Source organism: Panthera tigris, chromosome A3 (assembly GCF_018350195.1).
Source record: "Panthera tigris isolate Pti1 chromosome A3, P.tigris_Pti1_mat1.1, whole genome shotgun sequence".
NCBI lineage: Eukaryota > Metazoa > Chordata > Mammalia > Carnivora > Felidae > Panthera > Panthera tigris.
Genome location: NC_056662.1, coordinates 21,649,765 through 21,670,936, shown reverse-complemented (window position 1 = coordinate 21,670,936; position 21,172 = coordinate 21,649,765). Strand labels below are relative to the sequence as shown.

Here is a 21,172-nt window from a genome sequence, read left to right as displayed (position 1 = left end):
CTTCTATTTTTAAACTCCTTGGACATCAGTCCAGTGCTCCATGACTACCTCGTGAACATTAACACTATTACCAGATTACCGAGGAATTTGCTACTAAATGAAGCTAGGAATTAGTGGTGGTGATTTGCCAGATAGCATAGCCCTCCTTTGCCTCAGACAGAGGCCTTTAGGAGCGAGATGAAAAGTAGCCTTGTGTTGCTACAGGCCGGCCCCTTGGGCAAATAAAGGAGTGCATTATCTGCGTCTAAATAGTCTCTGAAGGATCTTGTTGGAGATTGATAACCAAGTGGTAAGTCCTTCAAGTTTGGGAGAGTGGAAAGCGGGGTCCCAAGGGCTTCTGTCAGTGACAGGAGCCTGAGTTGTCAGAGGGAACTATGGCCATAAAACTACTGACGGAATTAAGAAATGGATTGTTGTCATCAAAAGCATGTATCAAGCACCTGTCTTCTCAAGCCAGTCTGCCAGTCGCGCAGAATGAGTCCCTCACCCAGTTCTTACTCCTGAGAGCTGACAGCCCAAAACAGAGATGTCTTTTCCCTTTCATTCACCGCGTGGATGTTTACTGAGCGGGGACCTGAAGACAGAATTCAGTCCCTGCTTTCCCAGAGTTCATGGTCCACCCTCATGAGACGGAGGGAGCTGCAGGTGGGAGTTATCAACAGAGGGAGGTGATGGTGCAAATGAGTGTGAGCGTGATGTGTGAGAAGAGGTCATGTCAGGGAGAGGCGTGTTGAGGTGCTCTCGGGAACTCGGAGAGGAGCAGTGGCTAGCCTCGAATAATCAGGAAAGGCTTTGTGGTAGAGGGCGCGTAAGACAGTGCTGGCTTCAGAGATAGCCAGGAATCCCAGGGAAGGAAGACGGCAAAGGCCCTGAGGTGGGGAGAGGAACTCTGTGGGCAGAGGTGTTAATAATCCACCAGTTGGGGAGCTTGGGGGCGGTGGTGATGAAAATGTCCCGCGGCAATTGCGATGGTTGCACAGCTCTGAATATACTAAAAGCCAGCAGATTGTACACTTTAAATGGGCAGATTGTATGGGTTGTGCGTTGTATCTCAATAAAGCTGTTCAAAAAAGAGAAAAAAAAATACCCGCTGGAGAGGAATAGATCTGGGGACAGCGAATCTGCTAGGTCTGGGGTTGCCGCGGGTGAGGATAGAGACTCCTGTCACTCGTTGGGACTTGGCCTGGGGGAGTGCCCACTCGTGAGCGGAGCGGAAGGGGCGGCAGCGTTTGGCTACTGGCGCGGCGTGGGGGACGTGCACGTGAGGGGGGTGCCTGTGACATCAGTGTCACCAGGGTAGCAAGACAGAGTTGTGGAGAAAGGGCCTCTCCTCCCGAGTTTCACCTGACTGGGAAGGGAAAGAGAGTTCTGTACATCTTCTGGGGGTGATTTGCGGAGGCCGGAACCACAAAGGAAAGAATGAGTGGAAGCAGATACACAGCTGAGATTTGTGTCCCCGTCAGCTTGTTTGTTTGTTTGTTTTTAAGGTTGAATATGTGGATGAGATCATTTTGGCCTTGACTCATTGCACAGGAAATACTGGGCTTTAACCTGACCCCCTGGGCCTCCAGTCCATTAAAAATGAAGACATAAGAAGGGTACTTTAGGATATAGTGGGGGAGGAGGAGGAGACACATCCGAGGCACAATGGTCTTCTGTTGTTGCCGTTGCTCTTTTGTATGTTACAAGCCTGCCGTCTCTCCCTGTTCACCGTCCGGCTTTTATTCCCAAATGCTCATTCATTTCCAGGACATGGTCCGGCGTGGGGAGATCATAGACAACGACACGGAGGACGAGTTCTACCTCCGGCGCTTGGACGCGGGGCTCTTTGTCCTTCAGCACATCTGCTACATCATGGCGGAGATCTGCAACGCCAGTGTGCCCCAGGTAGGAGGGCCTGCCCTGCCCGGGCCTGGCTGAGCCTGCCTCCCTCCTGGCCCCCTCCCGGGGCAGAGACTCCAAGAAAGAAGCCGATTCACTCTCCTTGGCTCCCTGTACTCCCGGGGGCGGGGCGGGGCGGGGGGGCCCTCTTCTTCAGGGGTGGGCGTGAGGTGCGTACTTGCTACACGATGTATGCCGGCGTCTGCAGGGACAAACGGTGCTTTTCGTTTCCCTCCCCTCTCTTCCCCTTCCTCATAGATTCGCCAGAGGGTTCACCAGATCCTGAACATGCGAGGGAGCTCCATCAAGATCGTCAGGCACATCATCAAGGGTGAGTTGGGTGCTGCTTGTGTCTGGGGCTCTGGGAGAACTAGGTGATGCTTACTTCTTGAGTCTCTGTCGTTACCCCTGGATTTTGGTGCACAGCATTCTCGGCACTGCAGGCTTAGGTGTGCCGTCGTGTTCCCCGTGTGTCCAGGTCGTCTTTGTCAGGATACCGAAGACTAGCCTGCGCGTTCTGTGCCTCTGACCCTTCACATCCAGGATTTAAAAGACGCTTCACAAATCAGAGACAGCAGTGCTTAGAAACATTTGTTAAAAATTAAAAAGAAATAAGACAAAACACGAAACAAAAACTCCCGCTTCCAAACTGCGTGCCGTGGAAGGAAATGGCTTTCTTGGGAGAAAGAAAACAAGGAAGTAACAGGAAATACCCGGAATTAGGCAAGACAGAAGGATGTGAGGCTTAAGTACTGTGGGGGAGCAGAAAGAGCATAGCTGCCTTCCAGCCTTGGCTCTGCCTTCCCCAGCTGTGCGAATGTGATTTAGAAGAAATTTTGCAAAGGCTCAGGAGATACGACGTGACAGCGTCCGGTCTAGCGCTCGGCTCTCAGATAGTGCTCTTGTCCCTCCTTCCCTCACCTACCCCAGGGAGTCAGTGCCTCCGATGCTCTTCCATCTTTGGGACCTCGCTCAGCTGGAGTTGGCTCCCCAGGCCTCCTTTGGTGGGCAGGTTCCCAATCACAAGGGTACCCGAACTGGACTCGGGTGCAGCCGCGCCCGCCGGCCACTTAGCCCCGACTTACACACATGGCATTAGAGGCCCATATCGGGCTTCGAGGAACTGATAACGACAGAGTTCAGGGAAGAGCCCGGATGGGCTGGTAGCTGCGGGCAGAGTTTTACTTTCCCTCTCCGGCCCGCGTTCTGCCCACTTCCAAGGTGAGGGATTAGGCTAGATTTACTCACGGGGGTTGCCTGTGGTGGCCTATAACTCCCATTACAGGTGGGAGATGAAAGGTGAGGATAAATGGTACATGTAATAAAGTGAAGAGAAGTTAGGAGCCATGGTCTCTGGGATCCGGCTCCCGGAACTGAATCCTGGCTCTCTTCCTTACTGTGTTACCTCAGGTGAGATACCCAGTTGCTCTGTGACCTCATAGGATGGGTGAGAAGATTAAAAAAGATGATAGATTGAAAATGTCTGACCCTCAGTTAGTCCTCTGTAAATGTCAGCTATTATGAGTATTATGAAATACGGTGATGATAATTGTCATCGTCATTATTACAAGTGAGGCCTGGCTCAAGTCCTACGGAAGTCTTGTGAAAGTGGCATCGAGCTGGGCCTTGGAGGCTGAGACGAGGACGACTCAGATGTGGGAGCTGGAAACCCCACGTTTAGCCCAGCCGCCCCATGGGGCCATCATGTCTACTTTGCAGGTGGAGAATTTGAGGTATTGGAATCTATTGTTTTCTCTCCCAGAGAAAGAGGAAAAGCCGTTCGTGAACCGAGCCCAGCATCCTGCCTGCCTTCCACAGTGGCATCCCGGGTGCTCCTGCTCAGTGTCTCGTTCGCATGAATTACTGCTCAGCATGTCCCGCCGCCTCCTCCCTAAGGTGTAGCTGCGGTGATTTGCAGCTCCAGCTTTTAAATGGCATTTACTTTTAACGCCCACTTGTTCAATTAGAACTTTTTATTGCGCTCCGCTCTCCTCTCTTACGCTTAGGCTCCTCCCTGCACCTCCATCCCTGTAATCAAAACAGGGATCTTCTGAGGAAGAAAAGGTGTTTTTAACGGGTACTGACACGTAGTAGGTGGGTGTTTTTCTTTGTGAGACCCTAACACGTATACCTGAGGTTATCCGGGTGGCCAGCCTCGCGAGCCAGCCTCTGCCTCCCTGGGATCCAAGTCCAGCCCCCCGATGCCTCGTGTACGCACAGGGTGCCGAGTGGAGTTTCGCTGATTGAGCGGCCTGCACAGATGCCACTTTCACTTCCGCCACCCTTGGTCCTCTCCTCTGTTGCTTTCTTCTGCCACAGCCCCAGGCCAGCCCTCGGTCCTCCCTCCGTGGCGCAGCCCCACGGTGGGGGGGGGGGGGGGGGGGCGCGTAAATTGGGCTGCCTCCCCACGCCATCTTGAATGCGCGCCGTCCTCTCCATCTGTTCCTTCCCATCAGAGCACCCAGTTTATTTCCTCCCTAGCCCTTATCACAGTCTGTAATTGTTTTTATTTATGTCTTTGTTTACTCGCTTCGTGTGTCTCATACGTTGAAATGGAAGCTCTGTGACGTAGAGACATTGTCTGGCCCGTTCACCGTGTCTCCTCAGCACCCAGAGCAATGTGGGGGTGCGATGGGAACCCAGCGAATATTTTACATACAATCGAATTCAGCCCTACCCCGGGGCACATTTCATTTGGCTAATGTTTGCCGACACTTTCCTCAAGGCTAAGCACGGTGCTAGATACTCTGCTGCCCTCTCACAGAGCACCTGCCCTCATGGAGTTTATAGTCTTCGAGGGAACGTAGACGCATAGGTGACCAGCCATAATTCAAGCCGAATGAAACACACGCTCCAACAGCTACTCGGCTGGCACTGCTGGGTGCCGGGCTCTGTGTTCAGGACTAGAGGTGCAAAGAATAAGCAAGGGCTGCATCTTTGAGGCGTTGGCAGTCTGGTGGGGAGAGCTACGCGAAACTAATTATAACGTGATAAGTGCCAGTTGAAGTTGCGAACGGTGTGCTAACGGGGTGGTAAGGAGCAGTACTGGAGTCACAGGCCTTACTGTGGAATCCCACAGGAGGGACAGGCTCCTCCCCAGGACTGGGACTGTGTCCTAGAGGGAAAGGCACATCCCAGGCAGAGAAAGCAGAGGCCCAGGGGTAAGACAGGACATCGGTGGCTTGTGTAAGGAATATATATAGAGGGGATACTTAGGGCGCCCCTGCCCAGGTCAAAGAGGCTCTCACAGGACACTGACCACTTGAGAAAACCAAATCCCTGTTCTCTCCAGATGGAAGGTTAAGAGTAAAGGATTCTTGACCCCAGTTCTACCTGCGTGCCCCCGCCCTGGCTCGCTCCCCCTTCGGGGAGCCCTCCGGCCTGTGGTGTTGGGTGTTAGACCTGAGCCCTGTGGCCTGCCTCCCCGTAGAGCACCCAGGGTAGTGTTGAGGTCGGAAAGGGGTCAGGCTACCACGGGGAGTGGCGGCTAGGCTCTGCTCAGGCCCTCCCTCAAAGGCCTTCACTCCCTCCCCCTTCTTCCTCCACCCTTCATTCCATCAAAAAGCATGAAAAAAACAAAGCCTCATAGAGAAAACCAGCTCATCAGTCTGTCCTCTTTGATTTTAATTTTGTTTTTCAGTTTGGGTTGCTTCCTTTTTTTTTAACATACTAATTAGATGCAAGCTTTTTCTTTGATTTTATGGCCTACATATTTCCTAAGTTTTGCTGGCAGGATGACAGCTGATGTATCCCTTGAGGTCTCAGGAAAACGCTGATGAGGCAAGCCCAGCAGGGGACTTTTCCCCTTGTATCTCAGTCCCTTTCTCATGATTTTCCTCCCTCCTTTTCTATTGGGGGTGCCAAGAGAGCTGGGAATAATTGATGGCTCATTAAAGTCCCTCTTTCTGCAGACTGCTTACTCGGCGCTCCCGAAGTCCAGCTTTGCCTGGAGCTGGCAGCGGTTCCGGGCCCAAGGACTGTGGTGCCCACATAGGAGATGATGGTCTCCTTGCTGAAGAAGGGCAGGCCACACCATATACTCTGCCTGGGCGGTGACAGTCTTCCTGCCTTTCGTCTTGTGCCTGGCCCGTGACCAGTGCAGAGCAGGGGCTCAGTTAATGCTTACTGGGGGCACGCGCTGAGGTAGTGCTTCTGGCTTCTTTGTGCTGTTCCAGAAATCCAGGACCACAGTAGGTAGAGTGGTTGCCCCCAAGCACGTCCTCTGTACTCCTGTGTGCCAGGCTTTTCGTGTATCTTCTCTGGTTCTCACAACTGTCCTAGGAAACGGGATTACAATCTCCATTTTACAGATAAGAAAACCAAGGCTTACGGAGGTTAAGGGACATTACCCGAGTCGCTAGTGATGTTAGAGACTGGATCGAAACTCAGAACTATACACAGTCGGTCTTCCATTTGGCAGAAAGGAAACCTCTAACGTTGTGGATTGCCTGATACAGTCTTACCATCTTTTAAAAAGAAAATTTCGGGGCGCCTGGGTGGCTCAGTCGGTTAAGCGTCCGACTTCAGCTCAGGTCACGATCTCTCGCAGTCCGTGAGTTCGAGCCCCGCGTCGGGCTCTGGGCTGATGGCTCAGAGCCTGGAGCCTGCTTCCGATTCTGTGTCTCCCTCTCTCTCTGCCCCTGCCCCGTTCATGCTCTGTCTCTCTCTGTCTCAAAAATAAATAAAACGTTAAAAAAAAAATTAAATAAATAAATAAATAAATAAATAAATAAATAAATAAAAAGAAAATTTAGGGCGGCTGCCTTTATACAACACCTACTTGGCCTCACAGGGCACTGGGTGGGCTCCTGAGATGAATGAGACCCTTAGTAGGGCCTTTCCCCAGGGGCACACAGTCCTATCACAGGTGAAGAAACTAATCACTACACAAAGCAGAATGAAGTCCGTGCTAAGAGTGTGAATCACAAAGGCACAGTTAATGCTGCTGCACCTTAAAAGGAGCCTAAAGATCCAGAGAGGCTGCACAGAGGAGGCACTTTTTTTTTTTTTTTTTTTTTTTTTGGTGGTAGTGGTAAAGTATTGGTCAGATTTACCATTGCGACCATCACCACCGTCTGTCCACAGAATTGCAAAATTGAAACTCTGTACGCCCTCACTCCCCATACTCTCCTCCCCCAGTCTCTGGCAGCCACCCTTGTACTTTATGTCCCTATGAAGCTGACTGGCCAAGAAAGGTGGCTTGTGGAAGCACGTGAAGGCCCTCTGTGGGCAGATGCGGCTGTCCATCATCGCGCAGGCATCTCCTTGGATGTGGCCTAGGAACCGTAACCCGGAAATACCTTTTAGTATAAATACTTGTGCCAAGGGTTACCGTGGAAGCTGCGGGCCAAGTCTCTTCAGTGTCATAGTCACTGATGAAAGTTGCCGGAGGACCACGTGGCTGCTGGGCTGCTGTGCCGGGGAGAGCTCAGAGGATTCCTGACTCAAAAACTCTTTCATTGGTGGCAGAAAGACGGAGCCCAAGACTTCAAAATGCTTTCAGAAATTGGCTCCTGGCCCTTTGATTTGCTTTTGTTCTTTATGGCTTGAAATCTCCTCTAGAAGCTCCTAAACATGTATTTCCATATTGATTTGGGGCTCTCGGTAGCCTGAGCGTTGTCTGCGATTTTGAAACTGCAGAAGCTGGCAGGATTTCTCTTTTGATGACATGTGGGTGTGTGTGTGACTTGTACCAGGTCATGGCTACTATGACCACTAGGGCGTTTGGAGTCAGGAGAGAATCCTGGAGAGAGGCCTGCATTTAACCTTCGGCAGCTACTTACTTTCTCCAAGCCACAGTCCTTCGTCTGTGAGATGGAGATAACCTGCCTCAAAAGGTTCTGTGTGGATCAGGAGAGGTACCGTACGTGCAGTGCGGACGTGGGGCTGGCACATGGTACGTGCTTGATAAACGTTAGCTACCTTTACTGTTGCCATCAGTGTGTGAGCCCTGCCAGCGATAAATAGATCTGAGACACACAGACCGGCATGATTCTGTCTGTGTAACTTTGGGTAAGTTAGTAGATAATACGTTTGAGCCTGTTTCCTCTCTGTGAAAAACAAACCTGAAGTGACTATTGTCCCTCGGGAAGGCTGAAGTTGAACTACAGTCAGGTGCCTGGGACAGAGTACGTGCTCAGCAAATGGAGGCTCCTTCCTTCCAACTTCCTTGGCCTGATCCTTTGACCTGGAGCTCGCAGCAGCCTGGACTCGGGGGCAGGCAGGAAAGCCGGTGGACCAGCACCCAGACCAGACTCCTCAGGGCCTGGTGGCGGGGGGCACTTTTCCAACCAGATGACCCTGTTCACATGATAAGCAAAGGATATGTTTCTTTCTCCTTTAAATGGGTTTCATTTTAATGAAATCCCTGATGTCCCGTTGCTGCAGATAAGTGTTCTCCTCCTAGGGAAGTGTGGCATCAGACCTTCCAAGTTCATCGTCATTAAGGAATGTGTTAGACATGGAGTTTCCTTTCCCAGGTCCTCGTTTGTGGTGATGTCTGTGTCTTCCAGAGTTTTCAGCGTGAAAATATTCTGGGTATCCTTCTTCCCTCCCCTTCCATCTTCCTCCTGCATTTTTTAAGAGATGAGCAGTTAAAGCTTAGGGTTCGGGGGTCTGAACCAGGCTTGTGAGCACGGCCCAGGTCCCTGTCCTGAAGACAGTTCTCCCCATCCGCCAGCCCGGGCCCCTCCCTCTCCCTCTTAACATAAACAGAACAGCTTGTATTCCATGTCTGAAGAGTAAACCTGCTGTCTAAAGTTTGCTTTAATATTTATGCGTTCAGCACTGCTGCCTGTTTTTGAGCTCCATCAAAGCCTTTATTATAAGAGCATTTGAAAATGCTGGGGAAGTGGAGAATGGAGTTGATGTGTGCACCCTCTTTCTCACTCTCCCCAGCCGACTCACCCTCTTCTCTCCCGTTCTCCCGCCACTCATAGTTCCCCCTCCATCTAGCATCTTTTTCCCGTACTCACTCTTCCCCTCTTAGACACACGCACACGCACACGCGCACACACACACACACACACACATGCAAAGAGAACTCTTCCCCAAGACCTCTGGGAGGAATCTGTTCAATATTTATAAACTGCTGCGGCAGCTATAATAACCAGAGGTAGCTGGCACCACCCAGATTTGCTCCAAATAGGATTCTCCTCTGGAAACAAAGAAGGAGTAGGGGTAAGGGGCAGAGGGCGCAGGGCACAGCTGGTGCCGGCTGCCAGTGGCAGTGGAGGAACATGAGGGCCTCGGCAGACCTGGCCCCGGGCCTGGCTCCGTGGCTGGCTTGCTGTGGGACCCTGGCTGACCACCTGCCCTTCAGAGTTGTCCTACATTTCTGAGAGCTCTGCAGTTCTGACATTCTGACCCGCTCCACATCTGGGGCCAATGAGACCCTTTCCCACAGGACGTGGCGTCTAGAGACGTACCCTTAGGAGGACTTTGTAGCCAGAAGCCCTGTGGGGCTGGACTGCTTTGGAGTACTCACAGAGCAGTGTTTCCCCCAGAGGATGGGGAGCAGCAGGGTGGGATGTTGCTTAGGTAAGAGGATGCCACTTTGGGAACTGGCTCCCCCCAGCTCTTTTAGGTGCCTTTTTCACACACGTTTTGGGTTGAATTTCAGCTTCCCCGCTGTCCCGGACTTGGGGCGTTGCCCCAGTTCTCTAACACGCCTCAGCTTCCTTGTCTGCAAACAGAGATGGCTTCTCTCCCTGCGGGATGGCCGCAAAGGTCAGGCGAGCCGCCGGACGTCCTTGCCCGGCACATGCTGTGTGGGAGACACGCTGCACCTACGCTGTTCACAGCCCGTTTCTAGGGAACAGCTACTCCGGTGGTTTCATCCTTCCCCACAGAGAGTGACGGGAGGCCGGCCGTCTGAGGGGTGCTCTGTGCGCTGCGGTGGCTTGTGCTTTCTAAGGCCTTGGCAGAGGTGGTTCAGCAAGGGCGCTGATACAGACGTTGGTTTCCTTTACCGTGTGGGTCTCTAGAAAGAGATTAGGTCCCTACAGGGAAGCTGGCTTGACTTGGAAAATCACTGCCCCAAAGGGCAGACTGTTTCTCCACTTCCCTCCCTCCTGGGTCTGAGAATACATTAGAAGAGCAAAGTGTTAGTTCAATCCATTAAGACTCCTGCTTCCAGACCATGCCTCTGGGGGTATTAAATGCTGTAATGGTCACTTCTGTCTCTCCTGGGGCAGTGACTAGATCATTCACACGTGAGTAAGAGATAGCATTTATGTAAAGCCCCCGTAGCTGTCTCCGCAGCCCAGATCCTGCTCTCCCGTCACCCCAGCCCTCTCTTTAAGAGACCTTAATAGAAGGCATCACAACCATTTGCTAGTGGAGGTGATGGATGCATCTAACGGAAGAGGATGATTTCCAGGGGGAGACACACAGCTGGCACATGTCTGAATCCCAAATCCCGTTTTCCGGCACATGTCCAAAGTAATAAAGAGGAAGGAGGAAAAATGAAGAAGTGGCAGGAGCAGAATTATTCCCCAGCACGGGGGGGGGGGGGGGGGGGGGGGAAGCAGGGGAGGGGTTGCACACTCTCTTGTCTCTCCCCAGTCTTTGTCTGATTTGGATCAGCAGATGTTTTATTATGTAAAAGCGTCTTGCCCAGAGTTGTCTCTTCTACCTGAAACTGCCCAGTCTGGGAAGCAGGGAGCGGGGCAGGGATGCAGGCCGTCACCCTGATCCACCTGCTCCGAGAGCCGCTTTACCGCACCACACGGACAGCAGACTCTGCTGGGCGTTTAGCTCAAAGTAAGGCACACACACGCCTCTGCCTTCCTGGAACTCCCCACCTAGAGGGAGAGGAGAGCAAGTGCAGGGTGGTCCGGAAGTCAGGCCTGTGATGGGGACCCTGGCCTGAGGACAGGAGCCGGAGGAAGAGATGACCGGGCAGGCTTCGCAGAGAAGGTGGCTCTTAAGATGGGCCTGCAGGGGTGCGTGGGGTTCCACGTGTGACATTGCTGGCTAGAGCCACGGAGGCTCGGGGAAGGAACGAGTGTGCCTCGAATATCGGTTATTTGCCAAGTACCTTCCCTACGTTTTCAGAGGACACCCCCAAGGTCACTTAGGATGGTGCGCCAGAGACGGGTCCAAACCCAGCCCACCACGTCACACCCCCTCCCCGCCGTGGGTCTGCGGGCAAGAAGAGTGCTGTCCTCCCTTCCTCCACATTCTGTGTCCCTGCTCCTGGACACGGGTCACTACAGGAAGCCCATCCATGCCCCGCACCCCAGTCCCTAAGCTCTACATCGTTTCTGCCTCGTAGCCCCCCTCCTCCTAAAACCAGGGTGACTGTGTAATTTGAGGGGATACTTTTGAACATGAAATAGAGAGCTGGGGTAACGGGTAAGTCGGTCACGTGGTGACCTGCCCTGACACTCTGCTTGTGTTCTCTGGACATCTGTCCTCACTGTCATCCTTGTATCCTCCTCCTTCTTGGAGTATTTTCCTTGCCTTCCCGCTCTGACTGAAACCCACCTCTCCCAGGGGTGGGCCCTCTCTGGCACTGGCTGTTTTCTCCCACCGGAGGCATGGGAGGCGCACCTCGAGATCCTTCTTTGTCCCACCAGCCCATTTACCTGAAACCCCCAGCTGTTTGAGCTCATGTCCAGGGACTGCACCTTGACCCCCTCCTTGGTGCAGCGCCTGCTCCCCTCATCCTTCACTACTCTGTCATACCTCTTGGTGATGTGGGTATCCACATGTCTCTCTAGCACCCCGCTTCCAGCCTGTCTGTGAGTCCCGCTGGGTCACCTTCAGAATGCATGTAAAATCGGAAGACTTCTCACCCCCTCTGTGACCTTCTTGGTCCCAGGCACCATCAAATCACATCTCCCCTTCTGCCCTTGTGCCCTTCAGGGCATCTCCCACACAGCAGCTGGAGTGAGCCGTCACTCCTTTGCTTACAGCCCTCCCACAGCCCTGGTCACGGGGGGAGGGCCGGAGTCCTTGCAGCAGCCCCCAAGGCCCTGTGGCCTGTGCCTGCCCCTTCCTGTCCCCGGTGCCGAGCTCCGGCCACAGGGACCTCCACACTCACTCCCCACCGGGCCGGGTGAGCTCCCTGCTCGGAGCCTCTTTGCCGCTCGCTCCCAGACGTGCCCACGTGAATTTGTTTCAGGTCTCCGATCAAATCTCCGTGAGGCCTTCTGACAGCCACCCTGTGTCGCTTACTTGTGGGCCGTTTCCCCCACTAGAGAGCAGAGATTTTCGCGTATCTTGATCATTACTTTACCCCCATTGCCTCAAATCATGGTTCTGAGACTTGTGTGCGTTATCATTACCTGGACAGCTTGTTCAGACGGACTCTGCTGGGGCTACTGAGTAGGTCTCGGTTGGCCCCCAGATCTGCGTTTCTGACAAGTTCCTCCACGGTGCTGCCGCTGGTCAGGGCCCACACTCTGACAAACACTGGCCACGCAGGCGTCCGCTGCCTGTGCACTGAGTGACCACGTGAGTGAGTAAAGGGTGTGGCCGGGGAGGACTGGGAGTCGGCAAAGGTGACTTGGGTTCACTCATCACCTCGAACGCAAGACCGATGAGTTTGGCCAAGGTGCCCCTGGGGCGGCCGTTAGAGGCATTAGAACAGCACGTGCCTCGGCAGGAGCCGGGATCTAGGGAGGGGTGCGGAGGGGCCCAGCCACGACGGAGCGCACCCCTCGGATCCATGCCTAACGCCGCCTTTGTCTCCCCAGAGTACGCGGAGAACATCGGGGACGGCCGGAGCCCGGAGTTCCGGGAGAACGAGCAAAAGCGCATCCTGGGCTTGCTGGAGAACTTCTAGAGACCCCTCGGCCCCATGGGGCAGCATGGACTCTCTCTGGGCCTCCCTCCCAGAAAGTTTTTACACAGCTTGATGTGACTTTTGGACGAATTAAAGCTAGTTTTGGTAGCCCTGGCTGGCATTTTCTGTAGCAGAGCGGTATGCCGGTGCTGTTCACCCGGCACTTTCCAGCAGCCATCATGGGACACAGCTGAGGAAGGTCAGTGGTTGGCCTCACTCTGCCGGTGAGGGAACTGAGGCTCGGAGAGCAGATCAGGGATAAAGCGGGTCAGCATAAAGCGACTGCGTGGCCGCCGTGAGGCCACCAGCCTGAAGCTGGGAAGCTGGGGCGGGGGGGGGGGGGGGCGCGTGGACCGGGGACCACTGTGGGGCTGCCGACCCTGACACGAAGAGTGACGGGGAATGCCAGGCACGTGGCTCGTGCAGAAACGCCCGTGGGGAGGCTTCCAGGGCACAGTGGGGCCAGCCTCGGGGAGCACAGCCCCTGCAGCAGCATTTGGAAGCCCGACCGCACGCCGGCACCACCGGTTGGGAGGGGAGCCTGAACAAATGTCCTCGTCGCCCGCCCCCCGGCCCAGAACGAGCGAATCGGAATCTCGGGTGTGGCCCAAGTGCCGTGTGGTTTTAAGCTCCCGGGCCGTTTGGCGTGTCGGGCTGAGCACCGCTTCCGGAGAGCAAACAGGCCTCAGGTCCGCCGGCGGCTGTGGCAGCTCGGATGCCCGACTCTGCCTGCCTCCGTCCGCGCAGTAGGGGCGGCTCTGCCCATCTGGCGCCGGGAGGATGAACGAAGCCATCTAAGCGATGCTGGCTCCTTTTGTTCTTCCTCACACGGCTGGGGCTTCAGTATCGCCATTTCACCCGTTTCTCGGGTTGTGAGAAAACCAGCCTCCTCTGCGGAAGTCAGCGGTCCGTCAGTGTATTTTAGTCTGTCACACAGTAGAGTCCTCACGAGGGAGGAGGAGGAGGAGGAGGAGGGGGAACAACCAGCTCAGAAAAGCAGTATTTCGCTAAACCAAAGGGTCCGGCCCAGGGCGGCACACCCTGCCGGGGCCTGTGACCAGCACCGACGGCCAGTCGGCCCGGCTCTGGCTTCTCACCGAACCCCAAGTGCAGGGCTCCAGGCCGCCGCCACCATCTGGCCAGAGCGGGCATATGCCAGGGGAAACGCGGCGCCCTTGCAGGCGGCCACCTGACAGGGCTCCGAATAAGACGGCGCCGGGCAGGCGGTAGAGCGTCGAGCGAGACGACCCCCGCCAGCCTGGCGGGGTGACACGCGGCGCGTCCGTCCTTACCGTGAGGCGGGCGTCCCACCTGAGAGGTGGCGGGCGGCGACTGCAGGTCCTGGCGCAGAGCCGGACTCACCTTACAGGCTCGTGTCGGGTTTAGGCGTCTGGGTTCTTTTCATTTCCTTTCTCTCTAACGGTGGCGGCTACCGTGAATCGGACACCTGCCGTGTGCCACTTGCTGCGCATCCGGTCTCTTACCGCGGGCCACGTCGTTATCCCCAGTTTACTGAAGCCGAGACGAGGTCCCAGAGAGGGTGAGGGGCGTGTGCAGGACCCCGTGGCCAGTGAGCAGCAGCACCTACGTTCAGAGCAGGGTCTGCCTGAGCCCGCAGTCCGTGCCCTCCCCTCCACCAGGCTCTGCCTGGGAGACCACCACGATCACTGACGGACGGCACTCTTCATCCCGCTGGCGGCATGCGGTGGGATGGATTTGGAGAATAGAGCACGTCCGGGTGTAAACTACAGAATCATGGGCTTTCTGAGCTAAGGACGGTAGTTCAGGGAGCATTAGTCCTTCAGCTTTCCTTTGTTTTTCAAATTGTGTTTGTTCTTAGCCAGGTATTGCTCGTACGTGGTACAGAAGTTCCAAATCTAACAAAAAGCTTTGCAGGGAAGAGTCTCCTCTCCCATCTCACGACCCCTGGGCCTCCCTTTCTCAGGGGGCAGCCGCGGTTACCTCGTCGTCCATCCAGAGCAGTTCTGCCCAGCGGTTTCCAGCCGCCTTCTCCCGAAGCTCCAGGTTTCCCACAAGCACATCAGCCGCCAGCATAGAAGGGGGTGGAACCTGGGGGGCTCAGTCAGTTAAGCATCCGACTTCGGCTCGTATCGTGATCTCATGGTTCGTGGGTTCCAGCCTCACATCGGTCTCTGTGCCGACAGCTCAGAGCCTGGAGCGTGCCTCAGATTCTTCCTCCCTCTCCCTGCCCCTCCCCCTCTCGCATTCTCCCTCTCTCTCTCTCTCCCTCTCTCTCTCTCTCTCTCAAAAATAAGCAAACATTAAAAAAAATTTTTTAAGAGGAAGGGAGGGTGGGTAGGGCTTTGGGCCACTCACACTGCTTCACCTACGGTCGCTCCTCTCCCCCTTGCTTCCTGTATGGGGGTGTCTCCTGAGGTCTTGTTAGACAAGTCCCTCTGCTAACAGCAAGTTTGAACTCCTGCTTTCACCTTACAAATGGGGACATGGTCCCCCTCCATCAGTCTGGTGACAGGAGGGCTTGTGGGGAACAAGAGGTATATAACCCCTTAGGATTCAGAAGCGGTTATAGTTCAGAGGTGCAGGGGTCAAGGAGACGGGATGAGGAGCCCTCTTGACCCTCTACTTTCTGATTTTAACAACCCACCACCCAAGGCTTAGAAAAGCTTTGAATGAAAACAAGGTGAAGATCCTCATCACTGACCTTGCCAACCCATTGGCTCCTGGGGTGTGGTCCTACCTCTTGCATCTGCTGAGGCTGAGACCCTGTCTGCCTCACCAAGCAGCCCTACCCCTCCGGAAGGACTTCTGGGGCTTCCAGTAAAGGCCACCCTGGCCCTGCGGTTCTGAACTTGATTCTGTGTCTGCCGGCTGTGGGGGCTTCCAAGCTCTTCCCTTCAGACCAGGCTCCCCATGGCCATCCTTGCGCCCATAGCTGAGTGGTACCAGCCCCTCGCGTCCCAGCAAGACAAAACGCCCTTTCCTATCCAAACATGGCAATAAGGTAGCCCTTAAGCAAAATTAGCCAGAATTTCTTCACGACGGAAGTGAGGATTTCACATACCTCTTCCTTCACAGCTTGCTGCTCTCTTTTAGTGGTTAGCACGCCTGAATTCAGTGGCAGCAAGATGGGCCATGTCTAATTTAAAGAGATTTGCATGCAGGCCGCATTCCTCCTTTATCTGCGGGGGGGAAGTGCTTTGTCAGGGAAGCTGGGAGCCACCCTTCAGTCACCCCCACAGCAGCGCCGGTGCCCAGGTGGCATCTTCTGTCGTTACCAAGAGCATCAGTGTAGTGTCAACAGGGAGACGAGACTCACTTTCCTCAAGGCAAAAACTTCTTGATTAGATTTCCTTACCCAACAGTAGAGGTAAGAGCAGAGCCACATTTTTCAATCTGCCTTCCTCCTTGGTACTCACGCAAAGTGGTTGGTGCCTCAGCGGTGGGCCTCCCGTCTTTCTGTGCTGAGGAAAAGGCAAGTGATCTCCAGCCACCTTTTCCTTGATAAGGTGACACGTGCCCTCGGTATAAACTTCAGAAGGTCCGTAAGGGTATCCGGGGTGTGAATCAGCCAGCTGCACCCCCTGGCCCCCAGCGCCCCTCCCCGGAGGCCACCCCCAGCTAAATAGCTAGAATATCCTTCCGGGGACGTGTTTTCAAGTGAGTGAACGTACTTAATACAGAGGGTACTGCCCTGCACCTTGCTTTTCGCTCTGCAGCCACCAAAAGCACACAGCACCCCACCCCCGCCACCCTCGTGGCCCTGCCGAATTTAACCACGCGCACGGACGTTTAGGTGTCTCCGATCTTTGGCTAAGACAGTGCGGCAGTGGACGTCCTTGCAGAGAACGTCGTTCCGCACGTGTGTGCCTTTAAATTCCCAAGCAGAATTGCTAAGTCAGAATGTGTATTTTCCACCGTGATGCGTATCGCCACGCCGCCCGCCCTCCGTGGCCCGCGTGTGCGCGCGTCGCCCCGCACCCTCCCCCACGCAGCGTCAGCCCTCGTGTCTCTCTGCCCCTCCGACGGCAACGGTGTTTGTTGTCTTCATCTGCCTTTCTCTTCCGAGCGAAGTCATTTAGTGTTTCAGAAGAATGGATTTATCGCGTGTGTGCCGTATCGGCTAATACTCATCCGGCTCTTCCTATGAGCTCAGTACTTCGCTCGAATTAGCTCATCCAACCCTCAGTTCCTCAGGGGCGGGTGCTTTTATCATCAGCCTCATTTCACAGACCCGGAATGACAGGGTCAGTGGCTCACAAAGTGACAGAGCTGGGCTGGGAACGTAAGCAAGCTGGTTCCGAGGCCCACGCTCCTGACCCCGGAGCTGCACGGTGTCCCAACCGACTGGCAGAGAAGGGGCTCAAGCGGGGCTGGGGAGGTGGCTGCGGGTGACTGGGAAGCCGCCCTGTCCGCGCAGAATGCACTGGAAGCAGAAGCCTTCAGCGCGGCTGTGCAGGAAGCCCCAGAGAAGCCGCCCATCGACAGTCTCCTGACTGAAGCCCCATCTCGCTCTCCCTCTCGCTCTCCCTCTCTCTCTCTCTTCCTCTCCATAGAGAGGGTGGGCAGGGGCCCTGCTCCCTGAGCCCCTCACGCCCACATCAGAACAGGTGCTCACCTGCATGGGAGCCCTCAGCACAGGTCTGCTGGCTGGGGATGGGCAGCCTTGTGAACATGGCCCTGGCTGCTCTACCATGGGAAGAGGGAAGTCCAAGAAACTTCTGGAAGGTTAGGCTTTCTCTCTGCAGTAATGGGGAGGAGGAGCCGCCTTTAAGCAGCTTGTATAGCAAGGGTCCTTGCTCACCTTCCCCATCTACCCGCCTCCACCTGTCCACTGGGCTTGAACCCCTCCCTCTCCACCCCCCCAACCCGTGTTAGGTGTCACTGCCTCCTTCCAGTTATCTCCCAGGGCATGTCTGCTGCGCACCTGCTCTGTGCCAGGCCCCGTGCGGGGCGTGGGGGGGGCACACACCCCAGGCTGAAAGGCAGTGTTAACTCCCCACGGTCGCCCAACAGGGCGTCACAAAGGAAGCAGTGGTGAGCTTCAAAAGACGTAAGGGACAGAGCGGGGCCCCAAACATGGCAGGAGGGATCAGGAAAGACCGGACACTGCACCATTATCTGTACCTTGAGTGGCATCCACGGGGGTCTTAGGATGGCCGTGAGTCTCAAAACACAAGAGGTAGAAAGTCATTCGAGGCAGAGGGAAGTGCACAGGCAAAGGGGCGGGGGCCGGATAAAACACGGGAACTTTGGGGATGCCCCGACGACCCTGGGGTCAGCAGGGCACAGGTTCAGTGAGCTCCTGGCTGTGGCAGAACCCAGCAGAGCCATGTGTGTGTTGCTTCTCTGTGCTTTCTGGGAGCTTGGGCTCCTGTCCGGTCACAGAGCTTGTTCCTCGACTTCCTCCAGGCTCTCCCAGTCCTCAGATGCTGGGGAAACCGACCCTGACCCCTGCAGCAAGATCCAGCCTCGCAAGTTTGTTCCAGGGGGTACCCAGGCCCCAGATACGGTGGTAGTAGCTGCTCAATGAGCCAGGCCACCGGGTCTAAGGCAGCGGGAAGGCCGTGGGAGGCCTCCGGAGACGCTTTGCCGACAAGCGGCTTTGCTCTGAAGCTCCAGGGAACAGATGGGAAAAGCCTTCAGAGGTGGGTCTGCGGAAGCCAGGGCCGAGGTCTGGCCACAGCCGAGGAAGGCTCTAGCCTGGCTCCGGCTCCTGGAAATGCTCGGGAACAGAAGGGCAGGACATTGAGCCCCCTGGTGCAGCCTCCATGAGACAAGAGCCTGGCCCCTCCCCCTCTTGGAGTCTCGGCTCTCCTTCATTCCAGGACTGAATGAGAGGGTCTCTGAGACGTCAGCCCGTGGAAATCCACAGCGGCGGCCAGCTCAGGGTACCCAGGTGATCATTCGCCACTCCCCCCCACCCCATCATTGACTAAACACCCACCATAAGCTATGTGGGGAACAAGACAGACATAGTCCCTGGCCTCAAGGAGCTCCCATCCTCGTGGGACAGACCGGAAGACACTAAACACGTAAACAAATGCACAGGCTGAGTACTGGGTGTTATGAAAGAGCAAACACCACGCACAGACTAGCAATGGGGACCACTGGGTGGTCTGAGAAGTCCTCTTTGATGAAGTGCTTTTGAGCTCAGCTCTGAACGCCATCAAGGAGCCCGGTGGCCCGAGCGAGCTGGAAAGAGGGTCTAAGCAGAGGCACGGATGCAAAGGTTTTGAGGCAGAGGGAGCACCATCATTCTCCAGAGAATAGCCAGAAGAGGCCATGGTGGCTGGACCCAGGGGTGAGGCAGGGGCTGCCGGGGGAGAGGGCCAGAGAGGTGGGCAGGGGCCAGATCTTGCAGGGCCCTGAGGACCACGGAGCAGTTTTGGCAAAGAAGGAATGTGATCTGATTTTGAAAAGATCCCTTTGCTTGGTGGAGGGCTCGCGGACAACCACAGCGTGTCAGCAGGGACCGCAGGAGGAGGCTGGTGCAGGCACCCAGGGAGGCGGTGCCGGTGCCGTGGGCCAGGAGGAAGTGGTCTGTTAGACACGAGATCTGGGACACACTGAGGCAGAGCAACGGGTCACCTGCCCCAGGAGCCTTTGCCAGCACCGAGGGCTGGGACCGACTTCACGGCCCAACCAGAGTTGGGTGGGGCCGGCAGAGAGAGCTGCTCAGTATATAAATATCTTTAATGAATAAATAGAAGTGCTTTTAGGGCTGGCGGAGTCGTATCATTTCCACCTGCCGTAAAATTTCATTAGAAAGCAGCCGCTGCAGGGGGAGAGGAATGGCTGCAATAAACCTGCCCGCCCACCCCCAGGCCCTGCCTCCACTCGGGGCCCGCTCAGCCCCACTCCCTGGAGAACCCAGACCCAGGCCTTGCTGGGGCCCCGGAGAAGTCTGGTCCCTTCCTGCCCCAGCCCCACAGCGAGAACAGCCAAGAAGCAGCCGTGGGCCGGACCATGTGGCCACTGGAAACCGGGGGCTTCGCTCCCCTTGGGAATCAGACACACAATTCCCGCCCCTGCCTTCAGCCCCTCCTCCCCGGCTACCGGGGCTTAGCCCCCTGCCCACTGATACAGATCCAATGGGCTTCAGAGGAGGCAGGAATCAACAGTTGGTGACATCCAGGAACAGCAGAGCCGGGGGCGGGGGGCGAGGAGGCAGGGAACGGACCTTGGGTCAGATAGTTTTACAAATGAGAAAACAGAGGCCCTGAGAATGTAGGTGACTGTCCTAAGGTCACGCGGGATCAGCAGATCCAGCCCTCCCGAACCACCGTAGTGTCGGCAACATTATTTAGCACCAACTGAATGCCTGGCTCTGTACCGATCGCTTGGTGGGCACCATTTCACGGACTCCCCGCTACATTCCTGTGATGTGGAGACTAGCACCGTACCATTTTGCAGATGAGAAGCCTGAGGCCCAGAGAGCCGTGGGATCAAGGTCACCCCCTCAGTTAGTGCCAGCCAGATGAGAGTCTGTCTCCACCCTACCACGGCAGCCTTTTTCTGCGTTATTCAAGGGTCCTGGGTCTGGGATTGTTTTTCTTGAGACCTTCCAAAGAGGGAGGGGGTGGAAATTTGCCTGAGTGCCTACTACGCCCCAGGGAGTCTCTGAAATGAAGGCCGCTGTCCCCAGCATCTTGCTGCGTCCCTGTAGCATCTTCCAACGTTGCTATGCTCACCTCTAGTTTACAAACAAGAAAAGGATGCACAGAGAGGTCAAAGAAGTTGTCCAAGGTCACACAGCTGTGTCATGATTGATTGCCTGCTATTCTCTCAAACAACTGGGGATCCTCAGGGCCCTCCCTTGGCCCCACTGCCACCCTCCCCCAGCAGATGGTTCGAGGCCAGGAAGCCTGGCCAAATGGACGGGCGCAGCTGGCACCCTGCCTGAGCCCGCGGTTATCAGTTAAGCTCATTAAGTGGCCGTGACAGGACACGGCCTGGGCCAGCTGCCTTCCCTCCTCACCTCACTCCAGCCCTCTTGGGAGCAAGGCCCGAGGACAGCTTCCTGCTTTTACCAGCTGCAAGCAGACGTCTCTCTGTCACTGAGCACGATTGAAAGATGCACAAGCAAAGCTTCACCAGGCTGGCCCGTGGACCAGTGAGCAGCGGGCATGGGTGCTGGAGACAGGCTTCCCGGGTTCAAATCCAGCCCTGCTCCTGCCCAGCTGTGTGAACCGGGTGAGTCACTACACCTCTCTGAGCCTCGTTTTCCTCACCTATAAAATGGGGAGATGGTGCTATACGATACTACTTGCCGTCTAGACCTGCGACAAGCTGATTCGTAGAAAGTACTTGACCAACCATTAAGTGCCGACCAGTGGTCAAACCATCATGGCTGACATCCTTATGTTTCCGGATCTTCTCATCCTTTTCTTTTCTTACTAGACCGTAGGCCGATTCGTCTTTATTTATACCTTCCAGAATGAATGAGCAAACCCAGGACAGCGTCAGTCCCTCCGTCAGCACACGCCCGCACCAAGGTCCTTTAAGAGCAAAGAGTGA

The 21,172-nt window shown here is 55.4% G+C and overlaps 1 protein-coding gene across 1 annotated transcript in view; it reads left to right on the top strand.

Moving 5' to 3' along the window:
- CTNNBL1 (catenin beta like 1) overlaps positions 1-12,781 on the top strand; it is a 161,746-nt gene extending 148,965 nt beyond the window's left edge. Inside the window, exons 14-16 of the mRNA XM_015535519.2 lie at positions 1,750-1,887; positions 2,140-2,212; positions 12,585-12,781. Coding sequence (XP_015391005.2) covers positions 1,750-1,887; positions 2,140-2,212; positions 12,585-12,673 — 300 coding nt within the window. The 3' untranslated portion in view covers positions 12,674-12,781. The remainder of the gene's footprint in view (positions 1-1,749; positions 1,888-2,139; positions 2,213-12,584) is intronic.
- The last annotated feature ends 8,391 nt before the right edge of the window (positions 12,782-21,172 follow it).